General features: G+C 41.3%; 1 protein-coding gene across 2 annotated transcripts; it reads left to right on the forward strand.

Moving 5' to 3' along the window:
* The first annotated feature begins 9338 nt into the window (after positions 1 to 9338).
* Positions 9339 to 20595, forward strand: LOC134624877 (phospholipid scramblase 1-like). Of its 2 annotated transcripts, XM_063469990.1 has the most exons (9): positions 9339 to 9359; positions 9583 to 9756; positions 9870 to 9947; positions 11339 to 11613; positions 12355 to 12397; positions 12587 to 12801; positions 16389 to 16550; positions 17982 to 18143; positions 18237 to 20595. In XM_063469990.1, exons 4-9 carry the CDS (start codon positions 11374 to 11376, stop codon positions 18294 to 18296), a joined length of 882 nt encoding a protein of 293 aa, XP_063326060.1. In that variant the 5' UTR covers positions 9339 to 9359; positions 9583 to 9756; positions 9870 to 9947; positions 11339 to 11373; the 3' UTR covers positions 18297 to 20595. The 2 variants fall into 2 exon arrangements, with proteins under 2 accessions (XP_063326060.1, XP_063326061.1); XM_063469991.1 differs by lacking the exons at positions 9339 to 9359; positions 9583 to 9756; positions 9870 to 9947; ... (1 more) ...; positions 12355 to 12397; positions 12587 to 12801 and adding an exon at positions 16230 to 16291.
* Positions 20596 to 23515: the final 2920 nt, after the last annotated feature.

The raw sequence follows: 23515 nt of genomic DNA on the forward strand, positions 1-23515 counted from the left end.
CTAATTTGTCTTACATGTCCACGAATAGAAATAAAACAACGTAATGCATTCATAAAGGCATCAGTGGTAAGGTCATCCAACATTTCAATATGTATTGCCCTAGAACACATACATGTAAAAAGAAGACCATACCTTTTAAGTTCTTTTCGACCCTCTTTTACATAAAAAGGTCCAAAACAGTCGATGCCACAGTAGGAGAATGGGGGTGTTGTTTCCATTCTATCCTCTGGTAGATCGGACATCCGTTGATCTTGAGTATGTCTCCTGTACTTTCTGCAGGTTGTGCACTTGTAGATGTGAGAAGCAACTGCATTGCTGCACCCTGTGATCCATAGTCCATTGGAGCGCAGCTCGTTGACAGTTATTCCTCTTCCTTGATGCTGCACCTTTTCGTGGTAGTGTTTAATAAGTAAAGACGACACATGACTTGATTTGGGAATAATGGCAGGATGTTTGATATATGGGTGCAGAGTTGCTCTTGTTAAACGTCCTCCCACCCTAAGCACTCCCTGCTCATCAACAAATGGACTTAGGCTGTACAGCTTGTGTGTCTTATCCTTCAGTTGAATGTCCTTTCCTCTCGTTAAGTCTCTGATTTCTTTGCTGAATGTGTTTTCTTGTGCAAGTTTTATTATGAACAGTTCCGCCTTTTGTCTATCCTCAACACTTGTGTTTTCAGCTTTTGTTTGGGTGAGTCCTTTAAAATTCTTCACAAATTTCTGTAGACGAGCAATAGCTTTAACCGCTCTTCTCCAGTCTGAGAATTTGGTGAGACGATCTAGTATTGTTCTCCTTTCTTCTACTTTGGTGTTGAACACATGTACTGTTTTTAGCTCTGGATCATTGGGCTTGACTTCAGTACACTTGTCATTTTCAGTGGGTAGCTCGCTTTGCCACAAAAACTCTGGACCTTTAAACCAGTTAGAGTTGAGTAGCTGTTGGACACTGAGTCCTCTTGATGCATGGTCTGCGGGATTACTTTCAGATGGTACATGATGCCACTGTCGTGGGTCTGTGAGTGACCGTATCCTCTGAATCCTATTTGCCACAAACACGTGAAATCTCTTTGCATCGTTATTCACGTATCCCAACACTACCTTGGAATCTGTCCAGAAGTGTTCCTCAAGATCACTTATCTCCAGTTCATTTCTTAACATTGCACTTGTTCTTGCTGCAACAACTGCAGCCGTTAATTCAAGTCTAGGGACAGTAGTGACCTTGGTTGGGGCTACACGTGCCTTTCCCATGACCAGGGCACAATGAATATCACCTTTTGATGTTACTGTTCTTAAATAACTACACTCTCCGTAGCCTGTCACACTAGCGTCTGAAAAATGGTGTAATTCACACTGTGCAATGTCTGTGTTTGCAGGTAAGACATGTCTTTGAACTTTCACCTTTGACAGGTTTTGAAGATCTAGGAGCCAGGATTCCCACTGTGTGCTGAGATCATCTGAGAGTGGCTCGTCCCATCCAACTTTCTCTTGACATAGCTGTTGCAGGATTTGCTTTCCTCTTAGGATGAACGGTGCCACAAATCCCAGTGGGTCATACACTGATGCTATTGTGCGCAGGATTCCTCTTCTTGTCATTGGGTGCTCTTTTACAGTTATTCTGAACTGAAACTCATCAGCAGAAACGCACCACTGGACACCAAGTGCCCTTTCCATTAATGGCTCTCCAAGTGCCAGATCTAAATCCTTAATACTTTCGGCACACTCTTCTCTTGGCAATGACTTTATCACATTTTCACTGTTTGATACGAACTTGTGTAATCTTAGTTTACCTGTGCTACACAGTTCTCTTGCCTCTTTGACTAGTTTTATGGCTTCTTCTTCTGACATAACACTAACAAGTCCATCATCTACATAAAAGTTCCTTTGAATGAACCTTACAGTGTTTGGAGTGAACTTTCCCTCACCTTGCGTGGCTAGATGTTTTAAACCAAAGTTGGCACAGCCAGGAGAAGAAGCAGCGCCAAAGAGATGAACCTTCATTCGAAAGACTGAGGGTGGAACGCTTAGGTCGCCATGCTCCCACCATAGGAAGCGTAAGTAGTCCTGGTCTTGAGGTGTTACATGGAACTGGTGAAACATGCGTTCCACGTCACACATTACAGCAACGGAGCCTTTCCTGAACCTACAGAGCACTCCCACCAAAGTGTTTGTGAGGTCAGGCCCTGTAAGCAGGTGCATGTTCAGCGAGGTGTCTTGATATTGTGCAGAGCAGTCAAAGACTACACGTATCTTGCCAGGCTTCTGAGGGTGGTATACCCCATGGTGGGGGATATACCAAACAGGGGTGTTACAGAGTTCTTTCTCCGGCACTTTCTCTGCATCATCACATGCTATCATGTTCGCCATAAAATTTGCATAGTCTGTGTAGTACCTTTGGTTCCTTTTGAATCTGCGTTCGAGACTACTTAAACGTTGCATTGCACTTGGCATGTTATTGGGAAGATTTGATCTGTCGCTTTTGAAAGGCAGTGGCATTTCATAGTGTCCATCTAACTTTTGCTTTATTCCTTCTTGTAGCTTTGTAATAAAGCGGACATCTTCTTGCGAAATGCTTGTCTCTTCCACCGCTCTCTCTGTAAAGTCTGATTCAAGTGCTTTGATTACATCTGGAAATGTTACTTCCTTTACCTTTGTCTTGCAGATGTAATGAACCTTATTCTTTAGTTTTGTGGGTGGCTCAGTCTCTGGTATAACTTGTTTTACAATGATGCGGTGACTTACTCCAATTACATCATTACCCGTATCACATGAATCACAGTAGCTGATGATGCTCCAACCCAAATCTGTTCTGAGCGTACGGCTGGTTTTCTTCACCACATACAATCTCTCTGGGCATTAAGGCTTGTGTGCAGTTGTACCCTAACAGAAGTCCTATTTCACAGTCCAAAGGGGGGGCAATATGTTCAGTGAGATGCTCCAAATGTGGCCATGCCCTTGCAGTGTCCGGAGTAGGAATATGACTACGATTAGCGGGTATAAAGTCCCGTGTGTAAACAACTGGTACAGTGAGTTTCTTCTTGGAAAACAGTCCTCTTATTTGCAGAGCTTCAAGTTTGGTACAGGGTACAGTGGTTTTCTTGGATGACATAGTAGATAGATTAAGCTTAACTTGAGTTTTGATTGTGGCCAAGTTATTTGCTACTTCATTAAGAATAAATGAAGAATCACTCTGTGTGTCGAGCAGAGCGTAGATCAGTACTTCTTTACTTGGCTCATTTTGTGTGGATACATAGACTGGGACTATTGCAGATGTCTGCGTGTTTTTACTTTCATGAGTCACTCTATTAGATGTGGTTTCATTGACTGTGTCTTGTGACTGTGTTACCTGATGCTGGGTTTCCTTCAGTTCACTTACTTGTTGCTCTTTAGGTGGTTCTTTCTTTGTCTCTTGCCTTTGTCTTTCTTCATGCAGGCATGTAGGATGCCGTTTTGAGCATGTGTTGCATGTCATCTTGTTGCTGCAGTTCTTGGAGAGATGGCCACTATTTAAACAGCCAAAACATAATTTTTCACCTTGAATGAATTTGACTCTCTCAGCAACAGGTTTCTCAGTGAACTTACGACACTTGTGTAAGCCGTGTCCTGCTCTTTTACAAAACACACAAGAGACCATGCTTCTTTCAGTAGAGTTAGTTGTAAAGATTTTCACTGTATCTTGTCTCTTAGGAATGGATGAAGGTTGAGGTTTTGTCTTTGGTTGGTCAAAGTCACTTTGTCTTATGGCTTGGTATGATGTAATGGGATTACATGCGATACTTGCCTCCATTGACAGGAATGTTACAAAGTAACTGAAACGTGGGAATCTTTTGTGCTCCAGCTGGTACTCTTTCGGTTCCACCTGTTAGTTAACCAGTCTGGTAGTTTAGCAGCAAGTCTTTGATTCTCAATGCCATCATTGAGAATGTTCAGATTCTCATTATTAGTCATTGCAGATTGGCAGCTTTGTAAAAAGTCCACAAACCTTCTTAACTCTGCACTATTCTTTCCTGTGACCTTTGGCCAGGTGTGTAACTTGTCTCTAAAGGCCTTAGCAATGACAAAAGGCTCTCCATAACGTTCACTGAGCATATTCCATGCTGCCTCATATGAATCTTCAGAGCCAATCAGAAAATAGCCATCTAAGGCTTCCTTAACACAGCCACCAACATACTTCTGTAGAAAAAATATCTTTTCGGCAGTGGGAATGTTCTTTCTCTCTATTAGAGTCTGAAAGGATGCCTTCCAATGCTTAAACTTAAGTGGATCCCCACTAAATACCGAGGGCTCTGGAATAGGCAGTCTATTAGCTGACATAGCTTCTGCCAAAACCTTTACAAGCTCACCTGTGCTCTCATAAGTGACATTTAACTCTCTTTGTGGTTGTAAGGGTTGATTAGCAGTATTCTTGGACTCTGTTACCTGTAAGTTTGCAGGGTTTAGAGTGACTCTTTCTTGCTTTACTGAAACGTAGTCTTCCTCATAAACTTGTAGTTTTGCCTGTGCTGCTTTGAGTCCTTTCAGATTTTCCAATCTTTCAATTTCTCTTCTTAAGTCCTCAACTGACTTTCTCCTTGCAGCACTTTCTTCTTGTTGTCTCTTTATCACGGCGGCTTTCTCCTTTTCTCTTTGTAACTTGCGCTCAGTTTCCTCCTTTTCCTCTAGGAGACGTTGTGACATTGCAGCAGCTTCTTGCTCTGCAGATATGCGTTTGTCTTCTTCAAGCATTTGCATTCTTTCTCTGTACTTCTCTTGTTCTGTCATTATCTGAAGCACAGCCTTTGTGGCTTCATACTCTGCTGCAGCTTCTTGTCTTTTGGAGGAGGAACCATTAGAGAGAACTGTATTGGCTTTAAATGGACTATGAACTGAGACACTAACAGAGCTAGAGGATGTAAATATAGAGCCTGCATCAGGCCATACTATCTCCTCTTGAGTTTCTCCTTTAATGTGACATTTGATCTTTTGCAAAACTACTGTAGTCACTGATGTGCATTTGTCTAGCTTGGAACGCATATCATGAGGTGGTCCATCCATTGCTCTGTATTCATCATAAATATCATTAAGCTCGGCTGCTTCTCTTTGTACAACGTTCATGTGACCTTCAAGAATGTCAGCTGGATCTCCTTTTATAACAGATTTTTTTGCCACTTTGATTAATGCTTTCCATCTTTCATAAATACTGTCAAAGCGACGTTGCAGCCCTTGTAACCTTTCTTTATGGAATTCTTTTCCTTTTTCTGTGAGCATGCGAGGCCTTTCAGTTCTACGTTGCTCTATTTGCACTGTTTGCTCTAAAGAGGTTTCATCCACTTGCCTTGCAGCTTGTTCTGCACTGGGAACTTCAATTTCTGTCTCATTTGTGTCTGACATTTTGTTTTTCTTGTAATGCACTTATTTGTTGATGCAAAATCTCCTTTTAACTTGACTTGAGTAATGAATTGTGAACTTGGGTGCATTAATTCCCTTCTTGCTAACTTGTGATGCTGTTGTTGTCAGGCTTAACACAGTTCCTTATTGTTTCTCCCTCCTTGTGTCATCTTTCCAAACATGAACTTTAATGTCTGGCTTCTGGACGTCTTTATGAAGAAGCAACTGTGAACCTGTGTGTCCATTAACATTTGCAGCAGCTTGGTCCTTGGTGCATTGGCACGATGTCACCACCAGGGGGCCGGGAATCATGCAGGTCCGAGTTCGACTATCACTTCTACCTCTTCTTAACGTCAATAAAGAGTCCTTTTACTGATGGCATGAAGTTGTCTTTAATGTTCGTTGTAAGGTCTTGGGGTTGTTACAGCTTCACCTTAATCACAACTACGCCACCGTCGAACTAAAACATAACATACAATTCGATGAAATAGTAAGACGAGTGAAATAAAGACATAAAATGATCTATATGACATATAAACGTACCTCGCTGGCTGACCCATGCCTTGAGGCAGAAATGAGCACTTTACAGATGCTTTAAGAGACAAACTTCTCTGACTTAAATTAGCTTCTCTCGCTTCGATTTGCCATGCTCACATCAACATGGACGTGCATCTCCCTCCGGTGCACCAGTGGAACCAACATGTAGCACAATAGTTCCTACCTGAGAATTGTTACAATAAATGACCTAATGGCATATAAAATGTGCATAATGCAAAACAAAATACATGAACCGAAAGTAAGGCAGTAAAAGACACTGTAAAAAGAATGTAGTGTAAATGTTACTGTATTACGTCTGTGAAGGTTCTCAGTTATCCTGGTCATCGTAGTCTGAAGAGCTTGGAAAGAAAAGCGTCTAGACTTCTTTAAGTTGCTTGAAGATGTTTCACCTCTCATCTGAGAAGCTTCTTCAGTTCTAAGGTCAAATGGTGGAGAGTCCCAGATTTAAGTCCTAGGGGAGTGTCCGCCAAGGGGGTCATGAACTCCCTGTTGATCCTCTACCTAATCGCACAAGTCAAGGTGTGAAAACGGGTGTAGGTCACAATGAGCCAAGGTTTTGGGTGAACCTGCTGTGAAACCTAGCCCCACCCTATCATGTGATTTCCTGAGGTCAAAAGGCCCAGGATGGGAGTGTGCATTAATGTGTCTGGGAAAGGATCTCAAAACTGGATTATAGATGGCAGACAGTTGGTGTCGTAAACCATCGCCTCTGTTCAAAGATGGTCGCTCACAGTGGACTAAGGCTACGTTCACACTGCAGGTCTTAATGCTCAATTCCGATTTTTTTGATCAAATCCGATTTTCTTTGTCTGGTTGTTCACACTACAAATAAAATGTGACAGCAAACGCGCTCTAGTGTGGACGGTTCAAGGTCCTCAAAGCGGCCCGCATGCCCAAAAGAAGACGTCACACACAACACACTCTGTTTAAGGAAGTTAAAATGGCGGCTACAGAGCTAGTAGGTGTTGTTGCAGCAGTCTATCAATTTCTGCACAGTTGTAACTGACAGGATTTTGACAAATTATTTAGAGAAAGAAGGACACTGAGAAAAAAGAGAGCCCGTGCTTTAACAATGGCCTTGTTTGCAGCAGTGGCTGCTACCTCTCTGCAGAGGTTTGTCTTCTCCGCCGTTGATAATTGGTGTCTGTCTTGCGTCAGTGACGTAAAAGACAGATTTAGTGTGACATGACCATTCAAACAGCAGTTGCTTTCTAAAACATCAGATATGTATCGCATTCAGTACCACATACGAAAGTGACCTAGGTTGGATTTGAAAATATCGAATTTGTGCTGCTCAAACTGTCATACCATGATCGATATGGGTCGCATAGGGTCAAAAAAGTCGGATTTGATGTGCTTTTGCCTGCAGTGTGAACGTAGCCATAGATGGCTTCTTTCACTCCTCTTTCAAACCATCTGTCTTCTCTGTCCAAAAGGTGAACATTGGCGTCCTCAAAAGAGTGACCTTTGTCCTTTAGATGCAGATGGACAGCAGAGTCTTGTCCCGTCGAGGTGGCTTTTCTATGTTTGGTCTCTCCAATGTAGGGGTCTGGGCATTCCTCGCTACACTGTACAGCATACATTACATTGTTAAGTTTGTGTTTACGAGTTCCATGGTAGGAGGTGTAGTACTTGGGCAAGAGAAAGGAGGAGGTGGCAGTGGGTCAGATGACCAAAGGGAGGGAGAGAAAGGCTACACATGAGGCATGGAAGACCAGGTAACAGACATAAAAAAACAACACAAATAATTGTGCATGCAAGCACACACTGTCAGAACACTGAACTGATTTGTATTTGGATGGTGTGGTTTCCTCACAGAGGGTCATATGGTGAGTCAGTAATGTTGTTAGTATGTGCAATACAATCATTTAATATACAGTTATTTCAGAGAGTGACAGGTTTTCTTGTCATATTTTACCACAGGGACTTCAGCCCCCGTGTCAGGAACCAGTCAAACACAGATGACACAGGTACATATCCATGCCATGAACATCTGTGCTCAAAAAGGGAACACTGTAGCTTCACATCTTTCTTCAGCTGCTGCCAGACAACAGGAGGAAGCAAGGTATGGATTATTGAAGATTGTAGGCTCCATCAAATATTTAGCTCGGCAAGGTTTAGCTTTACGAGGTCATGTCTGTGTGTAGTTGTTGGTATAGTTTATTGGTGTCAGTGCAGTGATGTAAGTGATTGAAAATATACATAAATAAGCAGAATCACCATGTGGTATTTTTTCCATCTGGCAATAATTTCCTTAGGGATTAATAAAGTATTCTGATTCTGATTGTTAATACAGCAGTGGAGAGCCGACAAGAATGGCGGTGGTCCTCTGGCGTTGAAAATAAATGTATTTATTTAGACAGAGATCTTGGACCCTCCCCCAAGTCCAGCACAAAGTTACGGCCATGCACCGCACTGTGAGCCGGCATCACAGGAGGAAGGAGTTTGCCGTGTTGTTCCACTCTCAACACCCCTACTGTATGAGCTCAGGGCCAATGTCCACCTAAGTCCAACTCCAGGCTTCTAGTCATAGCTGAAGACAAAGGGAACAGTGTTAACACGGGGAAGCATGTTTAGCTTACTCTGCTATTTAACTAGAAAACAAATGAGAAGAGATCAATGTGGCCTATTAGCTACTATTAACCGAGTAATTAACAAAGGCTTAACATGGGTTACTACAATAACTTACTAGCGATGTGAGTTCTTAAAAATTGTCACAGTATAAACAAGCTGGCCAAAATCTGGAGGCGTTTCAGTCAGTCAGTGACACGAGGTCATTGAACAAACTGCTCTCCATCATGGACAACCCATCACACCCGCTCCACTCCACAGTATTGAGGCACCAGAGCTCCTTCTCCCTCAGACTGATTCAACCTCAGTGCCATAAAGACAGCTTCAGGAAATCATTCCTACCATTGTCTATAAACCTGTATAAGAACTGTATAGTAACTTCATTCTGTGACAGAAGAACACAGACAGGTATTCCACATGCCTCTTGGAGCTGTTTCTTACATCATACATATTATTATAGTGTACATCCTACAGTCTTACTTTCTAATCTTCTTTAACTTCAGCGTTGTATTATCAAAAAGTCGTACCATCTGTGTGTATTTACTGTAGTCTTTGTGATTCCTGGGGAGGTTGAGGAGGAGGAACAGGAGGAGCTGCCCCAGCGTTTCACAGATCGTACCCCTCCTTCTCGTCTTCCTCCCACAGCTGCAGCCAGTAATAAAGTTTAAACGTCCCTGGTGATGCCAGCCTCCCCTCCACAAAAACTCTCATCTTAGCACACCAAAGCCTTAGCCCACGTAAAATCCCGGAAAGGGGGAGGAGACTAGAAGGAAGTGGAGGGAGGGGAGGGGTACAGCAAACCCTTGCTTTTCCACCACTTTTGTTTCACTTTTTGTTCCTGGCACTTCAGGGAAAACAGCCAGAAAGGTGAGATATTTTTGTGTGATTGTGTGCTGTTCCTCACCTTGTTTTAGCTTGTGTTGTTTTTTTTTCTCTTTAATGAGCCCTTATGGGAATCTGAGTGTACTTTAATGTCATATAACGGGGGGAAAAAAGAAAAAAAGATCTCCATGCTGACATTTAGTGGCAGTTAGCTGCCAGTCTTGGGCTGACACGGGGCACACCCACTCCTTTTATTTTTATGATTTAGGTCTGAGATACTGTGCATCAGGGGCAAAAGGGCCACGAGTTTGAACCCAACATTGTCAGGATTGTTTTGGACCTCTGGGCTGTGTCTGAATATTATCCGTGAAGCTTTGTGTCGGGATGCCACACAGGGCACATTTACACACAACTTCGAGTTGCTCGCCTTGAACGCATGATGGTAAAAATTCATGTTTTGTTATTGTTGCTCTCTGTGCACCCTCCTCCAGTCCTGCTGGTTTCTATTACACTCACCCCTCCCCTTTTTTTCTCTTCTTCCCTTTATCCTTTCAGTTTCCCATAGAAACCGTGGGATTGGATCGGGAAGTGTGACCTTATTTTTCTTCCTCCACCCAGAAAAGCTCTGCACTGGTAAGTGACTAGATTTCACATTTATGCTGACTTTTGTTTTCATTTTTTCTTTGGAAGAAGAAGTAAGAGTGTTTTTAAAAATGTGAGCAGAAATTCCTATCCAACCCCCCCCCAAAACAAACCAATGTTATCACATCATGTATTCAGTTTCTCCAGTCATAGTTCTTCCTGACAATTGGTATCCACCGTATAATAGTTCCAGTTTTTCCAGTATAGGTATACATCAGGGACCAAGCAGCCAAGAACATACAGGCACAGGTGTAATCTTCAAAAAAATAGTTTTATTATACCCCAAAAAGGACAAAATGATTACAAAAATTCAAAATGACAAAAACAAACTATTTTAAGAACCAAGTGGGCCCATAAAAGAGGTAAACTTAACACAAGTCTACTCAAAAGCCACTTAACAAAACATAACTCAACAAACTGACTTGCCCAAATGAGAACCAGCTCCAGATATATAGCAAATGAATAAACCATTGTATACAACAAAGGTGAAAACCACAGAGATAACAGCTAACCATCATTCAAGAAGAATCCCATTTCCCACCTGCATGGTCACAATAGATGGTTCAGTCCATTTTGTTGGCTTCTGCATTTAAACCAGCTCCACCCTCTGCCTCCTCTTTCACCCAAACTAGGAAGGACTGGAGTGGCAGCCAGGTAACTCAAAAAGAACAGAAAAATAATTAATACAGCATATACCCGTATAAAAATAATAAACAATAAAAAAAAAAGATTCTATGCCACCATTTGGACTATAGCTTACTGCTGTCATGCATTACAGATAAACTCAAAATTTTGAATTTGTAACTTATAATCACAGAAGCTTTAGAGCACAATGTAAAAGTAAGACAAAAAAGGTAAACATGGATATTACCCAAGTATTTCAATTGTGTGGTTGCATGCAGCCATCACAAGGTACGTTTTTTACTGTCATGTCACAATCACTGGCTAATTAGCTCTTCCTTGCCTACTATTTAAAAAAAAAAAGAAGAAAAAAGTATTGATTCACAGCGCACACACAGACGCACTCACTCTCGTGAGCAGAGAGCAGCTGCTTCTAGCGAGACACTCGGCGATCACTGCTCTCAACTTCTGTCTCTGCTCTGACTGGAAGGTAAGAACCTGGAGATGACCAGCCGTGGTCAACACATCTGGCCTTAAATCCTGAAACGAGAAACCAAACAGAAGCTCGCCTACATTTTATGGCCTTTTTTTCCTTGTATTTTTTTTGTTTGTTTCATGGTCAAAATTGAGCTCTACTTTCTCAAGTTTGACTGTCATAGTGTGTACAGTAACAACCCAGCTCTTGTATTCAAATTCATTCAAATCAGACTGTCGGTATATCTGAACAGGTTTTGATTGTGTCTATTCCCCCCCCCCTCCAGTTTACTCAGGCACTCCAAACCAGCCACCCTATCCCATGTCTCAGCCCGGCGGAGCACCGTATCCAGTTCCTCCTGGATATGGAGATCCCAGTCAAGCCCCTCCACCAGGCTTCAACATGGGCTATTCAGGACAACCTGCAGTCATGTACCAGCCAGCACCCACAGGGCCAGCTCCAGGCCCTGAATACGGTGGCCCACCAGGGGGGATTTCACCAGCTCCTGGAGGTCCAGCAGTCCCCGTTGGTGTCCCACCTGGACTCGAGTATCTCACACAGGTAGGGCAGAGAAAGGTTAAACCAGTGCAGTTTTTTTGTTTTGTTTTATACGCTGTCCTGTCCAGCAGCTTTTGGACACAATTATGATCTGAATGCACTTTTGTGCCAAACATATTTTGCTTTTCCAAGATGAGCTCTGAAAATTCACTGTAGGCTCCACTTCTTCATGTCTTTCTTTTATCTATCTAGTTATTAATTTCTATTAGTGTTATATCAGTCATTGCATTGTATGTTTAGTATTACAATATCCAAGCTGACAGGCAGATTAAAAAAAAAGAAAGAAAAGTTATTGCAATCAGGTGATTTTGCATGCTACGATTGGTTCCAGTGTCTTGTCAAATTTTAAACTCAACTTTCTATCACTTTTTGGTGATCATTAATCTTATTTGGGATTTGGAAATATGTGACACCAAAGTCAGTTTCCTTTTTAAAACAATAGGTGAGGTCTGTCCCGTTGGCCTTTTGAAACCCGTTAAAGATAATATACAACATTGTTCTCTTAAAAAAATCCCTCTATGGGATTTCTTTCTGCAAATATTGAAGGAAACACCTCTCACGCTTGCATTTTATACCTGTTAGTATGCTAGATTGGCTTTCCAAAGGAAGAAAAAGAAGGTCTTTTGCATTGCAAATGCCTCATACGTGCTTTTAATTGTTTTTAGAAGAAAGAGACTTTCAGATTGCAGGATGTGCCACAGAGTTGCCTCATTTTTCAGTTTGCTTTCTCTCCTTCGGTTTTAGATTGACCAGATCCTGATCCATCAGAAAGTCGAACTCCTGGAAGGTGAGGCGCGCATCTTGTTCAACACAGAATATTTAATCCTTCAGCAGCTCATAAGCAGCCGTGTGTGAGGTTTAAAGCCTCTCAAGATGAATACGAATGGAAGAAAAATGATATCTGCCCTTGAAATTCCTTACTTATCTTTACTTCATTGCTCACCATTTTCCCTTCTCTTCTCCCAACCATGCCCAGCATTCATCGGTATTGAGACAAACAACGAGTATGAAATAAAAAACAGTCTGGGTCAAAAGATCTACAATGCCAAAGAGAAGAATGACTGCTGCACCAGGAACTGTTGCGGCTCTCTGCGCAGCTTCGACATGAAAATCAAGGACAACATGGACAGGGAGGTCATCCGTCTCATCAGGCCTTTCCGCTGCTCCTGCTGCCCCTGCTGGCTGCAAGAGGTCTGTCCACTCTAATGTTTCTGTGTTTGACTAGAAGTGACTTGGTTAGTGTTGAAAGAGGTTAATGGAGTCATATTGCATTCATTTACCACACCTAGACCAATATTGTTCCTGGTCAAAAGCATTTTCGGTGTCAAATCTGAGTACTCATCCATATAAAATCAATCCTGTGATTTTTCTGAAAATCGACAGCGCCCCTTATAATCCCGTGTGCCTTATGTATGAATTCTGGTTGTGTTTACTGACCTCGAAACGATTTTATGTGATACACGGCGCTCGCAAATCTGCCAAAAATGTTTTAGTACGACTTTGCTAAGCTACGAAGCTGACCCGCTTAATGGATTGTCGGAGCATAGGGCAGGAGCCTCGCGGAGTGAGTACTGTGCTTCAACATAATATTACCGTATTGTGTGTGTGTGTATAACCTCTTTTTAAGTGTTGTGGATATTATACATGGTTATGCTGAGGGTATGTGGGCCATTTTCCACTGGAAATGCCTTTTGGTTAAACTGTCAGCAAGGAATTTACATTTGCACTGTAAAATTTTTATATAACTTTAATGCACATAAAAAACAGCTGCTTGTTTAAGTAAAATACATTGATGGTTTGTTTTTTTGCACTAATAAAGTTGTGGAGTTGTAAAGTATTTTATCTAGTCTCAATTATATCGTCAGTTATATCATTATCGCAAATTTTCAAATGTATATTGTGATAAATATTTTTGGTCATATCGCCCTGCTCTATGTGCTGGTTAATGTTTAGCTATAGTAAATATCTGAAGAGACTCTGATAGGGAAGAATAAACTCTTTACTTTCTGTAGCACTCTGTTCGTAGTTTATGTTAAGACATACCTAATCACTTTTTTTCATTAAATAAAGATAGATACAAAAGTTAGATCATATAAAGACAAATGAATGAAGACATTACAGTTTTATAAGTGGCAATGACATTTTTTTATGTAATGCAGAAAATAAAGGAAAAACGTGAAGATTTTAAGAGAAACGCGAGCTCTGTAGTTTATTTCAGCTTATCTCCTGTCTTAAGTCTAAGTGTTCAGGATTTACTTCTTTGCCTCTCTAAAAACTTGATTTTTAAACTAGTTTTTTGGGGGTGGAAAGTGGGCTACTTTACTGCTGATTGGTCCAGGTGACCAAAGAAACTGCTCTGAGTTATCAGTGTGCTCTGTCCTGGAAACAACTGCATGCAGATTAATGCTCAAATTCAAATTTCATTATCAACAGACTTGGATTGTCAGTGTGTTTACCACCTTGTTCTGCACCCAGTAAACAGTAAATGCACTGTGGAAATTATGCAGAACATCTGGAATCAGATGGTTATTTATCAGTTATTTAAGAAAACCTTTAAGAAAACCTCTACAGATGTTATGAATGGGGATGCAATACATAAAGGCTGATACTGTTTGGTACCATGCTGTAAATATGCTTATGGTCTGGAGTTCAACACAGGGAGACTGTGTGGACAGACTCGCTTTGGTGTTGGCTTCTCTTGGAGATGATGTTAAACATGTCGTTCACATGCCGTTAAAATAATTTTGTTTTTGTGCACAAAAACAGTGTGCACACATCACTGACACACAGTAATATATGTTCACTCCCATCCACCAGGCAGTATTCAGTCGTCCAAATAGGGAACACTGGCTGTTGAAATGCTTCATGTGAAGCTCTTTGCATGGCTGGGGTAGATGCAGATGGACCGCTGAGTCTTGTCCCGTGGAGGTGGCTTGTGTTTATGAAGTGGCTGTTTGGTCTCTCCAATGTAGAGGTAAACATTGAGGTAAACTTCAATGTTGAGGTTTCCATTCTCTTCAATGTGCACAGCGCAGTCCAGGAAAGGCAAACCGTTATCCTTTGTGTCTTCCCTGGTGAACTTGATGTTCTTATCCACGGTGTTAATGTGAGCAGTGAACGATTCCACTTCTTGTGTTTTGATTTTGACCCGGGTGTCGTCTAGGTATTTGTACCAGTGGCTGGGTACTCTCCCTTTAAAAGAGCCAAGAGCCTTTCTTTCCACTTCCTCCATGTAAAGGTTGGCTACAATAGGTGACACGGGGGAGCCCATGGCACAGCCACGTTTTTGCCTGTAGAAACCCTCGTTGTATTTGAAATATTTAGTGGTGAGGCAGAGGTCTAACAGTGTGCAAATCTGATCGGGGGTGAAGTTGGTCCTGTCTTCCAAGGAGCTGTCTTCTTGTAGTCGTTTTCTGACAGTCTCCACTGCCTCTGTGGTGGGTATGCAAGTGAAGAGAGAGACTACATCAAAGGACACCATGGTTTCATCTGGGTCCAGGGTAAGTTTCTGGACCTTGTCGGTGGAGTTCTTGATGTGATGTGGGGTGTTCCCCACAAGTGGTGCTAGGATGGTAGCAAGGTGTTTCGAAATGTTGTAAGTGGCTGAGTTTATGCTGCTAACAATGGGTCTGAGTGGGACCTTTTCTTTGTGGATCTTAGGAAGTCCGTAAATGCAGGGTATGGCATCCCCTGGGTACAGGCGATGATATGTAGGGCGGTCAGTGATTTTGTCCTTTTCAAGGTTCTGAAGGCAAGCTGTAACTTTATTTTTGTAACTGCTTGTGGGGTCTCTCTTTAAGGCTTCATAGGTATTGTTGTCACTCAGGAGAGTAGTGATCTTTGCGTGGTAATCTGTTGTGTTTAGGACCACAGTGCGCCCACTCACATCCGGGGCCATCTGACTTCAGGAAATCACATGATAGGGTGGGGCTAGGTTTCACGATGAGCTCACCCGAAATGTTGGCTGATTGTGACCTACACCCATTTGCACACCTTGGCTCATGTGATTAGGTAGATGATCATTAGGGGGTGCCTTTGTCCCTCTCGGGGGACACTCCCATAGGGTTTAAATCTGGGACTCTCCACCATTTGATCCTAGAACTGAAGAAGCTTCTTGGATGAGAGGTGAAACGTCTTCAAGCAACTTAAAGAAGTCCAGACACTTTTCTTTCCAAGCTCCATAGTCTACGTTGAACTGGATGACTGAGAATCTTCACAGACCTATCAGTTCTTCGTTTTTCATAACAGCCTCACAGTGTGGCTCATACTTTTGCCTTTCCTCCCTTTGTCTTGAGTTGCTGTTGCCGAGTGGTTGCTGCTGAGCGGTGTTTCAGTGCCTTTGTGTGCCACTCTGCTCAGGCAGGGGTTTGTTAAGACCATGAATGGCCCTTTGTCTGTCCAAACTATCTCCTAGAAACCCTGATCCTTTGCCATCCGTCCACTGAGACCTTTTTCTCTTTGCCCCTGTGTAATCACATCGTTAGCGGTCTGTCTACAGAACGTTTCCAATGGCACGAATCCAAGAAGATATCCAATCATACTGCAGCTCTCGGTTTACTGCCCAGACAGGAACCATGTGAGATGCATTCCCTTTGTTTACATGGTTTAACAATCAAGCAGTCAGGCTCACTTATCATTCCTGCTGTCCAGCGTGACACCACGTGACGCTTTATTTATAGCTGTCAGTGTCCAGGAAAGAGAGCAAACCAAGCTCTGTGAAATAATTTTCTAATTTTGTGCAGAGCCACTATGTGTCTAACTAACTATGTGACCAACAGATGGAGGTCCAGGCTCCACCAGGGACCACCATAGGGTATGTCAAAGAGGACTGGCACTTTTACCTGCCAAAGTTTTCCATCCAGGGAGCAAACAAGGAGACACTCATGAGATTGGAGGGGCCCTGCTTTGCCTGCAACTGCTGTGGAGATGTCAACTTTGAGGTGAGCTCAGAGGGTCGTTGTTTGTGGGAGAAACTGAACTCTAAGTAAATTTCATCCATCAGCCAACAGTGATTTGTTACAGATCCACTCAGGTAATCTAAACAGGATTGGTAACAGTCACAGAGATGTTGATGATTATTTTAATTAACTCAAAGGAATAGTTGATAGTTTTGGAAAACACTTTCTATTCACTTTATTGTAGAGTTTAACGAAAAGGTTGATACGACTCTTATCTGTCCATAAAATATGAAGGTACACCTCGAAGTCAGGCTACTATCCACCCGATATTACGTATCGGTATCGGTATCGGTCCGATACTGACCTAAATTACTGGATCGGATATCGGAGGGAAATAAAAAATGTAATCCAATCCATTAAATATCACAAAAGCACCTCACAAAAATTGCGACATAGCGTAACCCAGCTCATGACCTTAGCACGTTGGAGGAGTATGTGTCACGTGATAGAGCAGCTGTGGTGTGCGAGACCTGTCGATGGTCTGGTTGAGCCTTTGGAGCATCGCTTCTAAACCAGCATTTCATCTCCAAGAAAGGTATGCCAGAGAAGTAAAGCAAGTGTGTAAGTTCATCTCTGAATGTTTGTAAAACATTCCCACGTTAAGCTTAACAACCAATATATGGAGTAACTGCCTCTTCTCTCCCCCTCCCTCTGCTGTTGCTACTTCAATCTTGGCACTTGGACTTGGCAACCCTATTAGTTAGGTTGCTTAATATTTCCACTAAGTACTCTTTAAAATACCAGAATAGGGAGGATGGTGTAGGTTTAAGTTGATTAGATTGATCAGTGTTGCTGAACTATGAAATATTTTGGGTGCAGTGTATTTTTTGCATACAGGTATAACAGAATAGCTTTAGTTTTGCTTGTTTTTTTTTTAACTTGAGTATCAACTTATACAAAATGCAGCAAGATTTCAAAAAAAAAAAGTTTTGTTCATTATAAAATACGCTATATCAGATTTATATCGGTATCGGCAGATATCCAAATTTATGATATCGGTATCGGACATCTCTAGTTTCTATATTCTCACTTCTTGGTTGTGCTTGAGATTTTCTTTATTACGTAATCTTCTTGTGTCTTGGTGAACTTGCTTGTCAGTATTTTCTCCCACTCGTCCAGTTACTTTTCCAACACTTAAGAGCATCCATGACTCTAATTTTTCCCATTATTTTGACATCAAGTGAATGATCCTTAGTGCTGCTGGTGGTCAGATTGTGTTACCTTTCAGACAGAACCAAAAAAGCTGTTTTATCTCCTGATAAGTGCATATTAAGCTCATATTTCTCAGCAAGAAGGCAAGAACAATTTAAACAAATCAGCAGCAAGGCTGATATTGTTTCTAGTGTTTAAAGAAAGAGTATGTGACAGGATTAACAACTTGTGACGAACGCTGGTATTGTTATTGTTTTGCAGCTGAAGGGGAAAGATGGCGACACACCCATTGGTCGCATCAGCAAGCAGTGGAGCGGCCTTTTGAAGGAAGTCTTCACTGACACAGATAATTTTGGCATCCAGTTCCCGCTGGACTTGGACGTGAAGATGAAAGCTTTGCTGCTGGGCGCCTGCTTCCTCATTGTAAGTACCCAATCTAGAAGAACATCGTTGATTTTGAAATATGTGGCGTGTTGCTGAATTAAAGAATTTAATACTTTTGACGTTGCTCTGCAGGATTTCATGTTCTTTGAGAAAAGCGGAGAGACCAACGATTGCAGCAGTGTGTTTTCATAACAGAGGAAAAAGGAAACGTGGGGGGGACGGCCTGCGATGAAGGTGTTTTCCTGTTATGTAACATTTGTCATTTTTTTGTTCATTTGTTACCAGTCCCATAATCTGTTTATATACACATAAAACTCATTGTGAGTGAATAAACTCTTGATTAAATTTAAAACTTTGAATCTCTCCAAAGTCAAAGACTGAAGTTTTCAGTGTTTCTGTAAAGTCTGTAGATGTTTCGCCTCTTTTTAAGCACATCACTGTATTCATAGCAAACACTTTACGCTATCAAAAAAAGTTAAACTTAGAAACAGGTGTGGACACGCATCCTTTTGAATGTGTTTTTGCTGCACTTGTGTTCACGTTTCATTTCTTTCTTCTTTTTTTTTTTGTCACCATCAGTTTGTTTTTATTGTTAGTAATTTTATGTGCTTGCTTGAGCTTTATAAAGAGATAACAGTATATCTAGTATAAGTGCAATACTGTTTTGTAGAAGATGTATTCATTGCTCTGCCTTCATTTATCCAGTTAAATGGTGGCAGCGTCGGTCTGTCAGTCCATTGCTTTGGTATGATGATCATCATATTTTGTGTACAGATATTTTTGTTTTAAAAGTTAGCTTTTCTTTATTACTTTGGTGTATGCTCTACCAAACCTATTACATTTCTTTGAGCCTCCACTGTAGGCTGTATTTAGTGTTAATCAGCAAGTGTTGGCATGCAAAACACACTAAGATGTGATGCTTGACATGGTAAGCCTCAAACCTGCCTTGGCTTCATTATATCAATGTCACTGTGAATATCTTAGCATAAGCATTTGGCGCTAACCACTTGTGGGCCAGAGTTCCACTACACAGAGCCACTAGCACAGCTTTTATTCTTTTTGAAACTTATCAGAAGCCATATAGAAAACTTCAAAGTTAGCTACGGTAATCCTGCTCTGGTTATTTAGCTCAGGGTGGCATCTGTGCAAATGTTAGCGTGTAAATACACTGAAGCATAATTGCGGATATGCTAATCATTAAATTTGCTTGACATTATTTGTATCATCCATGTAAATAGTTTATCTTTAGGCTCAGTTTGGGCTAAATGCTAACTACAGCCAGGAAGTGCATCACCCTAAGTCTTTTTGTCATTAACTAAAGCTTATGGGAAACATTTAGCCACAGTAAACTGGCTGTTAGCATTTAGCCCACATAAGGAAGTGACATCGTACTAGCATGTAGACATGCTAACTTAGATGGTTGACATGACAAAGATCTTTACTAAATAACCTGTTGTTAACATGTGCCACTGTTGAGGTTTTAGCATTTAGCCCAAAGCTCTACTGTGCCTACGTACAGACAGTACCTGCCTTGTCCTAATTTTGCAGTTAGTTGACCGCCTTACAAAAATTCTGAACGGGTTAGCTGCTGTCACTTGTTTAGGGATGTGTTGCCTTTATTAGTGTGAAGTTGTGAATCACACATTTTTACCAAAGTGCACTCTTTCTATTCAGCAACATGTCTTCAGCCACGGTGCATGATGCAAAGCTGTTGCACAGGCTTTACTCTAAATGGTCCTGTGCTCCCTTTATGGAGTTTGGTGGTTGCCTCTGACAGTGGTGACACCATCCAGTTTCCTTCACATACCACTGTGTTTGAACATGTGCCTGCGTAATGACATAGGGGAGAGAGAAAATGCAGGTTAAGGGTTCGAGGGAAAAATTTAAAAGCAGATGTTAGGTTAGTGAGCATTGATCTGGCCTCAGAATGGTTGGAAAACCCCACAGGCAAAACTTGGATGAAACACTGTGTAGTTCTTAAGTCCCTGGAAAGAGTTGGTGCAATTATTACTGCTGGTACAGAGAAACAGAGAGGAGACCAGAATGTTAACTGAATCCATGGACTTGTTTTCTTATTTGGTTGCTTCGCTCTACGGTGTTTGATAGATGAGAGGTTAATGTTGCACTTCTGTGTTTAATAATCACTCTTGTTCTGGGCACGCCTCCAGCGTGAGACCTGGTTGCCACAATTGCTTTAAAATCCAGCTAGCTGTTTGCCATCACCAACCAAATGTATTGTATGTGCATGCATAAATATGTGTATATGTTGAGTGGCCAGTACTAACCAAAGCATGTACAGTTGATTTAAGTTGCGCACTCACAGTTTACTGTTCCTCTGGATGCTTTTTTTCTATCATATATGTGCAGCTGGGAGGGGCTGCAACATGTTTCCTGTGTTTTTAATCAAAAATGTTTTGTAACACTTTTCTTGTGATTGGACATTTTTACATATACAAGCAACGATGTATTTCTCAAATAAACAAATGCAACGATAAGCCTTTATTAAAAGCACAGTCGTCTCTTGTTTTTCTGCCCAAGTGATTTCGCGGGAAAATCTGGGGAAGGCGCTCTGTAGACGGCCTAAATGTGGACCATCTGGTTGCACTTGGAGAAAATGAGCTTCGGTTTAGTAGGGGAAATCTAGTCCCTCATGCTCCGCCTCAAAATGAGCTCCATTCAAATTGTGCTTTAGCCAATTTTCTTTTTTTAACTGTTGAATGGCATCCTCACTTCAATCTGAACTTTCTGTACTATTTGCCTATTAACAGAAAGTTATTTATATCCATGCCCTTGTTCAGAAGCATGAGTGGAAGACAGCCGCAGTGCCACTGGGTTAGATACCAAATCTTAGTGCTCCATCTCCTGGGAGCATGTGAGATGTTCATGTATAGTATTTCAGAACATGTCTGCACATGTCCATCCATCCCGCAGGAACACTAAGGCATGGCTTTGGAGTTTGTTTTCATACATGATCACCTAATACTTTACCTGCTATTGAGGTGCAAATATTTAAACCAGTTGTAGCGTGTCTGTGTACACAGGGTCAGTCTTAGCAGGGAGTAGGACAAGGGTCACAGCCTCTCTTAGAGAACTAAAGAGCCACAGAGCTGAGATCCTGAGTTCAGACCACCAGAGATCAGTTTTATTTAACAAAGTTTCTACTACAATATGTACAAATGTATTAAAACAGAAAACCTATGTGCAAAAGACGTGCTATTTAAAACCACATCATGTCATCTTTCTTCTAAGCTGTTTCAAAAATATTAGTTTTGTCTTCATCCACCTTCAGTATATGTAAACTCTAATACTTTTATTTAAAAAAAAAATACCTTTTTATATAGAGCATATATCCTTTTTATTTTTCCTTGATGGCCATTTATATTTTACATGTACAAAAGAGATTTCTGTGGCTTATATTTTATCATTAGCTTCAAAAAACAGATGAAAGCAAGCGTGATTTTTTATTTTTTTTTTAATTTCTTTTTACTTGATGGTCTGACCTTTAGTTGTTGTTCAGCTCGCCCTGGGTTCCAGTCATTTCATTGAAGTGCTTTATGAACCTCCTCCGTGGTCACGCCATGTACCGCCTCCATAACCTGAACACAGAAATGAAAACGGCAGACAGTGAGCGGGGAAAAAAAAATGTCATTCATGCATTTGTTTCATCTCGTCTGGATTATTGTAATTCTTTCTTTACCTATTTATGTAAAACCTCTTTGGAGCATCTGCACGTTGTTCACAATGCTGCTGCAAAGTAGTGATGTGCGGATCGATACTGAAATATCGATTCCTCCGATACCAGTCACTTATGTTCTAGAATCGATTCTCATATTAAAATATCGATATTTTAGTAATTTAAGGTAAATTTCTAGTTTATCTTTAACAGGAACACAGTGGAAACAAACTATATAATTCGGATTGTCTACTTTTGAAGGAACTACTTCCTCTTCCGCCTTTCATAGTCATGTGCGAAATACGGCTGTATAAATGTGTTGCAGCCCCTTGGCGTGCGCACTCACAACAATGGCTGAGCGTAAATGGAGTCATGCGTGGACATATTTTACCTCCACAAACAGCCGAGACGTGGTTTGCGATACATGTGGCAAGACAGTGAGGTGTTATGACAACACCACTAACCTCATCAAACACCTTACAGTAAATCATATCACAGAATATGACGAGTGTATGTTGAGGCGAACTGAAGAGGAGGAGAGGACAGGGACAGGTGCTGCTAGGGCGAGACAGACGTCTCTCACGGAGTCCTTTAGTGCTGCAGGCAGGCAACATGTTCAAATAGCGCACAACTTCAGTTTTTTTTTTATTTCTATATGATAATTCTGCATTATTAAGCGATATGAACAAGTAGTCTGATGTCCCGTAATCATTATGAAGCTATAATTTGAGATACAGTAAAAGATACAATAAATAAAATAAGTTTTTGTACAAAGTATCGGTATCGGATCAGTATCGCCGATACCACCCTGAATTTTACTTGGTATCGGATTGGAAAGGAAATCAGTGGTATTGCACATCACTTCTGCAAAGCTTCTGACCAAGTCCTTCAAGTACTCCCATGTCACACCCCTGCTGATTCAGCTGCACTGGTTCCCTATTAAATTCAGAATCCACTTTAAAGTTTTGACCTTGACTTTCAGGCTCTGCATTTACAAGCACCAACATATATCAGTGAACTTTTACATCCATATATTCCTAGCAGGTCCCTGAGGTCATGTGATCAGGGCTTGCTGGTTGTCCAACACATGAGGCTGAAAACAAAAGGCGACAGAACTTTTGTAACTGCGGCCCCTAGACTGTGGAACTCTCTCCCCTTAAGCCTGAGATCTGTGGACTCAGTGGTCGCTTTTAAAAAAACAGCTAAAAACTCATCTTTTTAAACTTGCTTTTGGTTGATTTTTATTTTTATTTTTTATCTTCTGTGAAGCACTTTGTGATTTTTTTTTTTATCTTGAAAGGTGCTATATAAATAAATTTTACTTTTACTTTAAGGTGCATATATTCCACGTGCACATATTGTTTTGAGTTCCCTTGATGGCCATTTATATTTTACATGTATAAAATGGATTCCTATGGCTTATATTTTATCATTAGCTTCAAAAAACTGATGTAGGCAAGTGGAATTTTTTTTTCTTTATTTGATGGTCTGACCTTTGAAGTGCTTTATGAACCTCCTCTGTGGTCACGCCATGTACCGCCTCCATAACGTAAACAGAGAAATGAAAACGGCAGACAGTGAGCAGGAAAACTGGAATTACTACCAACCAGACAAGCTGTAGTTTACATCAGTGTAAATATGGCCGCAATTTGTTCTTCTTTCTGTCTTTTATGGTGTTCAGTACATATACAGGACAGAAGATGGATGTAAACAGGGTGATGTCATCTGTTGGTTTACG

Source organism: Pelmatolapia mariae, linkage group LG3_W, assembly GCF_036321145.2.
Source record: "Pelmatolapia mariae isolate MD_Pm_ZW linkage group LG3_W, Pm_UMD_F_2, whole genome shotgun sequence".
Classification (NCBI taxonomy): Eukaryota; Metazoa; Chordata; class Actinopteri; order Cichliformes; family Cichlidae; genus Pelmatolapia; species Pelmatolapia mariae.